The sequence below is a fragment of the Cynoglossus semilaevis genome, chromosome Z (genome assembly GCF_000523025.1).
Source record: "Cynoglossus semilaevis isolate Cse_v1.0 chromosome Z, Cse_v1.0, whole genome shotgun sequence".
In the NCBI taxonomy this organism is placed as follows: Eukaryota; Metazoa; Chordata; class Actinopteri; order Pleuronectiformes; family Cynoglossidae; genus Cynoglossus; species Cynoglossus semilaevis.
In genome coordinates, this window is record NC_024328.1 from 13,003,162 (window position 1) to 13,013,055 (window position 9,894).

General features: G+C 42.1%; 1 protein-coding gene across 4 annotated transcripts in view; it reads left to right on the top strand.

The window, feature by feature from the left end:
• Positions 1 to 9,894, top strand: part of LOC103397928 (cyclin-G-associated kinase-like) — a 22,426-nt gene that overhangs the window by 7,940 nt on the left and 4,592 nt on the right. For 2 of the 4 annotated variants that reach the window (XM_008336368.3, XM_008336369.3), the window contains exons 10-25: positions 1,211 to 1,289; positions 1,995 to 2,112; positions 2,726 to 2,734; positions 3,760 to 3,809; positions 3,979 to 4,127; positions 4,947 to 5,069; positions 5,747 to 5,880; positions 5,972 to 6,166; positions 6,882 to 6,999; positions 7,325 to 7,404; positions 7,521 to 7,714; positions 7,836 to 7,997; positions 8,783 to 8,943; positions 9,025 to 9,259; positions 9,356 to 9,550; positions 9,676 to 9,813. In XM_008336368.3, coding sequence (XP_008334590.1) covers positions 1,211 to 1,289; positions 1,995 to 2,112; positions 2,726 to 2,734; positions 3,760 to 3,809; positions 3,979 to 4,127; positions 4,947 to 5,069; positions 5,747 to 5,880; positions 5,972 to 6,166; positions 6,882 to 6,999; positions 7,325 to 7,404; positions 7,521 to 7,714; positions 7,836 to 7,997; positions 8,783 to 8,943; positions 9,025 to 9,259; positions 9,356 to 9,550; positions 9,676 to 9,813 — 2,140 coding nt within the window. The remainder of the gene's footprint in view (positions 1 to 1,210; positions 1,290 to 1,994; positions 2,113 to 2,725; positions 2,735 to 3,759; positions 3,810 to 3,978; positions 4,128 to 4,946; positions 5,070 to 5,746; positions 5,881 to 5,971; positions 6,167 to 6,881; positions 7,000 to 7,324; positions 7,405 to 7,520; positions 7,715 to 7,835; positions 7,998 to 8,782; positions 8,944 to 9,024; positions 9,260 to 9,355; positions 9,551 to 9,675; positions 9,814 to 9,894) is intronic. The other 2 variants (XM_008336370.3, XM_017042990.2) reach the window with 1 other exon arrangement.

Here is a 9,894-nt window from a genome sequence, read left to right on the forward strand (position 1 = left end):
CACATATATATATACACATATATATATATATGCATATATGCATATATTTTGTGTATATATATATATATGTATATATGTATGTGTATATATGTATATATATATATATGTCTGTATAAATATATATATATCTAGATATATATATATATGTATGTGTATATTTACTGTATGTGAGTGGAGAGAGAAAGAGAGACAGACTTTTTAAAATGATACTCAAAGCTCTATGTGCACCCATGGTTACTGTTGCTCAGCTTCACAGTTAACATCCACAGACACACACACAGACACAGACACACACACGCAGTGGCCGGTACAAAAGGGTCTGTGTCCTCCACATCCAGCTGGGATCAAGGTCATGACTGATCCAAGGAAGCAGTGAGTCACAGAGAGCGGAGGACTAGTCGTCAGTTCACTGAGACACTGGTCTCATCAGTCGACCACAGCTGCTTAGTAACCACCGTCTAACCTAAGGTAGTTTTTCACCGTTATCTGATTTTAGCAGCTGCGTAAATGAGCCACAATTAACATCCTATGACTTGGAAGTAAATTCCAGGCAGTGGATTATATTTGTTACTTGGGATTTCTGAAAAGTTACTGTGTAGTTCCATGTTCACTTGAAATACTTCAATCAGTAAATACAGGCTCTGTGACAGATGTGTGACGTCTCGCCAGAATCTGAGACTGAGAACAGTGTGCAGCCTGACGGCACATCTGACGGTTCCTGATCTGATTAAGATTAGACAGGAGGGGAGGCGGCGGGGGTGGAGGGTTTCCCCCTCCTAAGAAGATTAGAAACCTACTTTTTTTCTCCTCCTCCTCCTCCATTACCACCATTTACTGCTGCTTTTTAGAGTGACACAGAGAGGTGGGGCACAGAGAGGGCAGGGCAGGGAACGAAGATGGAAGTAGATCTCGTAAAGACGGAGAGCAACATCGAGGCTACGCTTCACACACACCGAGATGCTGCGATTTTACAGGGAAATATTTTAATTCATCGCAGGATGAATCCAGGTTTTAAAGGTCTCTCTGCTGGTGGCGTGTGATCGTGTACCAAATTGCGTCACATGACCAGACGCCGTGTATTTAGTATTTAGTTTGGGGACTACGTTTTTTTTTCCCCAGTTCTGTCTTCATTCTTTTTGACCTACTTATCACCATGTTAAGTGCCTACTACTGTTGGCGTCCACTGTATGATGGATATGAATGTCTGCAGCTACTGGAGCAGAACGGAGGGTTCGGCAACAATGGAGCACAGCCGACGATGCAGATCCACAATGTCCACAACAACGCAGGTAAGACGCCGCCGTTTGTTTTCTTTCGTGGATGAGAATGCGGAACTAAGTTTGGCCTGCGGGCGGCGCTGTTATTGCGGTTGTAGGTTTGTGTGCGTCTGTGCTGCTTTGATTGAAGTAGTGACTCTGGTGACGACAAGGTCGCAGAAGTAAAACTAGTATTTTTCACTCTGTATTTAAATAAATATATAGCGGTATTTGTGAGCAGCCAATGGGAAGTCAGCAACAATTTGGCCTGGATATAAGTGATAAGAGATTTTTTTTTTTTTTTTAAACGATGAGGGTTACAGTGGTGGCTAGGTGGTTAAGGAAGCAGACTTGGGTCTGGAAAGTTTCAGGTTTAAGTCCACCAGCTGCCAAGTTGCCATTCAGCATGGCACCGTCCCCACACACTGCTCCCTGGTGCACCCCCTGCTGTCTTTGGTGATGGGTTAAAAGCAGAGGTCACAGGTCGTTGCCTGCTGTGGCGTACCGTGTCACAATGACAGTAATGGGAGTTTTAAATCTGTAAACTTTGGATTTTAATTCTGTTCTTCCAGCTTGACAGTCAGTTGACAGTCAGTTGACAGCAGACAGTGAAGTGTTCATTAAGAGGATCTCTGCACTGACTGTCAACCATCTGCTGCGGGGCTTAGAATGTGTTTATTTACCCTGTAAGTAAACCTTACCTGAATATTTTTTTTTTTTTTTTTTACAAACCTTCAGGAATATACGATCCCGATCAGGCCAGCAGCGGACTCTTTGACATCCTGAGAGGAGGAACTGAGCGCTTCCTGACCAACATCAAGGACACGTCCTCTAAGGTCATCCAGTCAGTAGCCAGGTACGATGTTTTAACCTATTGACCTTGACTGTCGTTGTCACTGACCATGTTTCACTTCAGCTTTAACTAATCAGATATTATTATTTTTTTGTACCCCAGATTTTTTTTCCCCCTGCATTTTGAGCAATGTGGTTCTCAAAGTGGGGGGCACACAAAAATGAACGGACAGAGACATGATCAGTTTTAAGAATTATGGACGGTCATGAAATGACGTAATCTCATTATTATATTTATAACATGTACAAATATTCAACAGAGAAGTACTTTTTTTGTTTACATTTTTAGTGTAAACGAGTACAAATTTTTCTAAACGAGTGAGTCGACGGTCATTACTTTGTCACAGTATAATCCATGTCACTCTACACCCACAAACAATGGGAATACCTTTTCACACTGCAGTACTCCTGTATAGTATTTTCAGAGAAAATAATACTCCCTGGTATACACTTGTTGTTGTTGTCGCTCCCTCCCTGTGTTTGTGTGTGTGTATCACGGTCAATGTCTCATGTGGATGTCGTCATCCTTTTATTTCGTTGGTCGGCCTGTTTTTGTTTATTTTTTTTCTTTTCTCTTTCCCAATCCTTCATGGTCCTCATATGTGTCCATCATGTAGCAACTCCAGGTAAATATGTTTCCATACAGCGCATCCGCTGTGGCGTTGCTCTGTGTGTGTGTCGTCCATAGTTTGTGTTTGACTTGGAGTGAGAAAAAAACAAAACCTGCTGTGTAGTGTTGCTCAAGATCCTAACATTATACTTGTCTTTTACTGATGGAGTTGAGTGAAGATTGAGGAGAATTCTAAAAAAAAAAAAAAAAAATCAGACAGACAGACGTGTCACTTCCTGAATGAATGTTTGTGTGAAGAACGCCGTTTGCGTCACCGCTTACTAAACTCTGCAAGCACCTGTGACATCATCTACACCTTTAACCCAATACAGACATTACAAACACTGCAATGATCAATATGTGAATTCTACCAGTCTAACGGTTAGCTGCTAACGTGCTACACAGCTACGCAGATGAGATTCTGTTGATCAGGATGTGTTCTGTGAAGATTGAGGTTCAGTTTAAGTAAAGTAACTTTTACAAGACGTGTCAACTTTGACCGCTTTTATTTCAGTCCGGCTCCGTGTTTTTTTTTCCCAAATAATTTTCCCAATTTTCCATCTTTTTCTCTTTCTTCCTCTTCTATCTCTGCTGTTACCACCATCATCTTCACATCTAATCCTACTTTATCCCTCCGTCTCCGCCGGGGTTCTCCCCCTGCTGGGCACCTCCGTCTCTGACATGTGTTGTCCGATATCTCCGTGGTCTCTCCTCAGCACGTTTTTCCCGAACCATCTCCACATGCACTGTCCTTCCAATCTGCTCGTATCAATCACCCACGCAGTGCCGTAGCAGATCTCAAAACTGTGACTCCCTCTGACACTCGCCTCCAGAAGTTCACTGGTGAAGCTTTTGAGATTTTTTTTTTAATTTTCCGTCTCCGTGCTCCTTCCTCCATTACCCAGCCGTTTTAGCGTCCGTGTTAGCGTAGAGTCTCAGATTTCCGTCTGATCGTTTGATTCCTCTCTGCTCTCTCATATCACTGTGTTTTTGTTCCACCACCCACGTTCTCTACTTATATCAGATTATGTGTACACACAGCTACGCCAAAGGCGACCTGGATATTTCCTACATCACGTCCAGGATAGCAGGTAAGCTAATGACCTTTCAACACACGCACATAAACATAAACAGAGAAACTTCGCCATGACTGATATGCTGACTCAGCTTTTGATAATGTGGTCTGTGGAGGGCAAAGGTTTTGTGTAATCTACATGCTCCTGTTTGTTTGTGTGTGTGTGTGTGTGTGTGTGCGCACGGGCATGTCCTTTCCAGCAGAGGGGGTTGAATCAGCGATCAAGAACAACATCGAGGACGTCCGTCTCTTTTTGGATTCACGCCATGCTGGACATTACGCCGTTTACAACCTCTCCAGGAGATTGTACAGACCGTCACGATTCCACAACAGGGTATGGAGGGAAGGGGGGAGGAGGGAGGGAGGGGGAGAAGAAGGGGAGAGTCTAACACATTGATTCATCAGTAAATGGTAATTCTTTTCCCCACAATTCAATATTGATTCTAAATCGATTTAAGCCCTCTGCCGGTGGGAGGCGCTTTTTTACTTTTGTACACCATACGTAGTAATAGGATTATTGTGCTGATGCCTTATTTTCAGATTTTTTATTACCGAAAAATTGTATGTATATGTGTATATATATATATATATATATACACATATACATATATACACATATACATATATATATATATATATATATGTATATGTGTATATATGTATATGTGTATATATATATATATATATATGTATATGTGTATATATATATATATATATATGTATATGTGTATATATATATATTTATGTGTGTATATATATATATGTATAGACGTGTATATACATGTGTGTATATATGTGTGTGTATATACTGTATATATACACACATATATATATATATATATATATACACACACACATATATATATTAGATTATTTTTGAATTTTTACTTGATACTGAGTCAATATCAATCAATATCCCAGCATTTAAATAAAAACCCAGCCCTGGTCGACTGTAGCTCTGGCTGTCCTTGTAGGGACATGCTTTGTTGTGGGGACCTTTTGACTTTGTAGGGACATTTTTCAAGTCAAGGAAAGAGTATTGTCAGGTTTAGTTTGGAGTTGGACCAGGTTTGGGTCAGAGTAAGGATTAAGATTAGGTACACACTCTCCTTCACACTCACAGTTTTATTCACATTTCTGTCTTTTTTATCAGGTGTCTGAGTGTAACTGGCAGGTGCGCCGTGCCCCCAACCTCCGCAGTCTCTACAATGTTTGTAAAAACATGCATCTTTGGCTGAAACAAGACCAGAGGAACATCTGCATAGTCCACTGTCTGGTGAGGAACAGTAAACTTACTATCTTCAACGCTAGAATACATACACAGAGTGCAGTAACATGAACCCAGTTGACCCAGTTTTCTCAGCCAGGGAAAAAAAAAACTGCGTAAGCTCCTGGGAAACATGATGTGAGATGACCCAAAAAAAAAATCTCTAACAACCCACCTGAGAGTTGCGACCCAAAGACTGGGTCGTGACCCTCAGGTGGGTTGCAAGAGATCTTTTTCTTTTGGGTTGCGACCCAGTCTTTGTCTCAATTATAAAAGTCACAAACCTTCCTGACCCAAGTCAATAGGCATTGTTCATAAACTCTAGGAACTCTGGGAAACATGATGCGAGACGACCCAAAAAAAAACCAAACTCTTGCGAGCCACATGAGGGTCGTGACCCAGTCTTTGGGAAACAGTGATGTAAAGTATAGATTTTTATAAGTGGCCCATTCAGTGGGAGTGTCTGTAACGAGGGGGCGTTCAGGTACCATAGGAAATACAAAGGGGCTTTCAGGTACCGTAGTAAAGAGTAAGAGTATCGTAAAACATGGTAATGAGAAATGAAGGTTTTGTTGCATGTTGCAATGGGAGTACTAGCATTCTTATGATATATTATCATGACGTCAGTGGGCAATTCGGTCTCACTCTCTCTGTCTCTCTCTCTCTCTCTCTCTCTGTGGTGATAGGACGGCAGAGCAGCGTCGGCCGTGGCCATTTGCTCCTTCCTGTGTTTCTGTCGCCTTTTCACCACAGCTGAAGCTGCTGTCTACATGTTCTCCATGAAGCGCTGTCCACCTGGAATCGCACCCTCACACAAAAGGTAGAAAACGTCCTTCCCTCCATTGTCCCTCACTGTTCCTACATGGTCCTAAACTTGCCCTCCTGCCCCTTCTCTCCCTCACCTGTTGCAGGTATATCGAGTACATGTGTGACATGATGGCGGAGGAGCCCATCGTTCCTCACAGCAAGCCTATAGTAATCCACTCTATCACCATGACGCCCGTGCCTCTGTTCAACAAGCAGCGCAACGGCTGCAGGCCGTTCTGCGAGGTCTACGTCGGCGACGAGAGGGTTCTCACCACGTCACAGGAGTACGAAAGGATGAAGTAAGTTGAAGTATTCAAAAGGTTTTGTTAGCTGCGCAAAAAAAGTCCACATCCTGACACTGAAGGAAATTCCAGGTTAGTGATCATCAACTGGTGGCCCGTGGTCCGAATCCGGTCCTTCTAAACTGTCCAATCTGGACAGGAAATTAGACAAAAATGTGGATTTTATATTTCGTTTTATTTGTGTGTCCGACCCCTGAGAGTTCTCTCCAAATGAAAGCAACCATTTTGGACGAGTAATGACAGTGCTAATGGTAACGAGACAATAATGAGCTAATCGCTCTTAGCATGTGTATATATATGTGTATATATATTTGTGTATATATATATATATATATATATATATATATGTGTGTGTCTATATGTGTATATATGTATGTATATATATATATTTATATATGTATATATGTATATATATTTATATATATGTATGTATATATATTTATATATGTATTTGTATATATTTATGTATGTACGTATATATATACACACATATATGTTAGATTATTTTTTAAATTTTACTTGATACTGAGTCAATATCAATCAATATACATTTATATTGATTGATATTGTCTCAGTATCATGAATATACAATACATTTAGATAAATACCCAGCCCTGGTCGACTGTAGGTCTGGCTATCCTACCTTTTGACCTTTTGCTGTTTTTCTTTTGAGAAACCAGAAATGCTAATTTATTTACGTCTTCTTTTTCAGGGATTTTAAGAGCGAAGACGGAAGAGCAGAGATTCCTCTCAACGTAACTGTCCAGGGCGACGTGCTGGTGGTCATCTACCATGCACGGTCTACACTGGGGGGCCGTCTACAGGCCAAGGTATACACTCTTCACTGACAATGATACTATGGAGATGGGGTCTCAAACTCCTGGTCCGCAGGCTAATTGTGGACAGCGTTCTTCCCCAAAATTTGTCCCACAACTAGATGTCAATTATGACGTATATAATATTGTTGCTTTTGACTATTTTTTCTTTCTTTTTTTATGTATTATCAACTGTTTTGTTTGTTCATTAATTACTAATGACTACTACACTGTTGTAGTATCTATAGGAGTAAACAAAAACACATTTGAGTTCAAGGCCCTGCCCTTATTTCTAGTCCTAGTTCTATTCAATGTAACTGTTCTTTCTGCTCTGCTGCAGATGGCGTCGATGAAAATGTTTCAGATCCAGTTCCACACAGGCTTCGTGCCAAGAAATGCAACCAATGTCAAGTTTGCCAAGTACGTACCTGGGTTCATGCTCATGGACCTATTGTAATAGTGTGTGTACGTCTGTATTTGTTTGTCTTTTTTTTTATTATTGGCTAATGTGTCGTTTCGACCCGTTTCGCTGTCAGGTACGACTTGGACGCCTGTGACATCCAGGAGAAATACCCCGACTTGTTCCAGGTAAACTTGGAAATCGAGGTGGAACCGAGAGACAGACCCAGCACCAAGACACCACCGTGGGAAAGTTTCCAAACCAAGGGCCTCAACCCCAAAATCCTCTTCTCCACTCGGGACGAACAGCAAGAGATCCTCAGCAAATTTGGTAGGTGGGATTATCCGGCAAAAACCAAGCCGCTCCAAAGGGTTTAAGTTTGGATGATAATGTTCCCTTGAACATCTTCAGAGATATTTTTTTTATTTCTAATTGTACTTGTGTATTACAGGTAAACCAGAGCTGCCTCGTCAGCCGGGTTCCTCAGCCTTTTACGATTCCGAGTCACCTCAACCTGTCCAGACTCCAGAAGAGCCCGTTCCAAAAGAGGAAGAATCTCCAGCGAGCTCCGATACTAACGCCAACAACTTCTTCCAAACACTGGACTGGGACGGTGCGTATTTGTTTAACTAAATACTTCTTAGGTACTCTGACCCTTCTAGGCCTTTCTAGTAGAGGAGAGTGAGAGAAAGATATTTACAGCGACTTTTGTTTTCTTCTCATTAACAGAAGATCTTTAAATTTGATAAAATATATCTGTTGTATATATGTTTTGTACAGGCAGGTGAACAGAAAGTGAGCAGAGCTTTGATGCCAACCACTCATTTCAGTTGGAAATTCTGTCTCTTGAACTCTGTAGAACTATTTACCCTGTACAACAAACAACAAGCCCAACCTAAATATTGACTTTGTGAGATGTGAACTCCTCGTCTGCCCACTGTGATGTAAACGGAGAAGATATATTAGTGTATTCAGCTATAGCATATCTGAGTAGAAGTACTTGAATACAGTACAATACTGATACAAGTATTTGTGCATCCCTTGTTTATTCTCATGATCTTCAAACTCTGGCATCTCCTACTCTCTAAATCAGGGGTCACCAACGTGCGGGCCGGGGGCACCTGGTAGCCCCCATGGTTCACCTAATGTGCCTTTGGGTTATGTTCTACAAAAAACAACTAGAGAACAAGAGGGTCAAAAATTGTACTGTCATTGTTCTTTTTGGATCAGTTACAATTGCAGCGATAGTCAAATGGGTTCTATCATATGTCCCAGATCTTTTTGATTATTTTCACTTTGTTTGGGAAGAGCTCTCAGTTTCAAAAAGGTTGGAGTCTCCTGATGTAAGTGTTGATGACAAAGTCGTGAATCTAAATGTCCACATCTCTGTCCCTGTAGATGGCAGTGGCCACCAGGACGTCTCTGACAGCCACGCCGGGGAGACTGCGAACGAGCAGGATGACTTGAGTGATCAGTCTGAAGGAGAGTCCTACTCTGCCCCCAGTGGAGAGGCTCTGTCACGGGACCCAAGTGAACCACTGTTTGATGCTGATTTTGAGGTAAGGAAATTCGTTGTCTCTTTCATTTTGTGCAACCAAAAAACATTTCCCTCCCTGCATCATTTCTCATGTTTCCAACAGACTGCGCCCCCTGCTGCCCAGGAACCACCCCTTAGTGACACGGCTGATCTCCTGGGCTTGAACGCAGACCCTCAATCTGCCAGATCCATCTCTGCTCCTAAGGGAGGAGTTCAGGGAGGTATGAAAGCTGCTTCCAGTAACAGTGACCTCCTAAGCGACCTGTTTGCGCCCTCTTCTGGACAGACTGGAGCAGTACAGGAAGATCTGTTCTTCACAGAAGCACCAGACTCAAAACGTAAACCACTTTTTTTTGTTTGTTTTTTTTAAAGTTAGTGACTATATTGACATAAACGTCTTCCATTAATCTTCAATCCTACCGTCTGTGCTGCAGCCATGGGTGATTTGTTTGATCCATTTGGAGTGGGATCTGGCTCTGGGATCGGCTCCAGTGTGGGTTCGTCTCGGCAGGCTTCTGGACCAGACTTGTTTGGAGATTTGTTGGGTTCTGACAGTTCTGCCACCAGCGGGTTTAGTTCTGGCCACGGGAACCCAACTCCTGCGTCTAACAGCAGCCTCCTTAACCTCAGTAGGTTTTTATTGTCATTCTTGCATATTAATAATTCCATCACGATAGTATGTTATTAACCGCTATCACGATTAACCGGTCAACAGAAGCTCATCTGTGTCTCTCGCTTACGTTTGGCTTCGCAGATAAGCTCGTTAAAGACCCTCCAAAGATGACATCATCAGCCAGCCAACCTGACCTGCTGGCCGGATGGGACAGCTGGGCGAACAGCAGCACTAAAGGCATGAGCTCGTCATCTAACAAACCCAACTACACCAACACTGGTAGGTGGAGGAGCATCATGTAGGTGTAGTATTACCAACAGTATTACCAGAAAATAAGAAATAATATATGTGTGTATATAT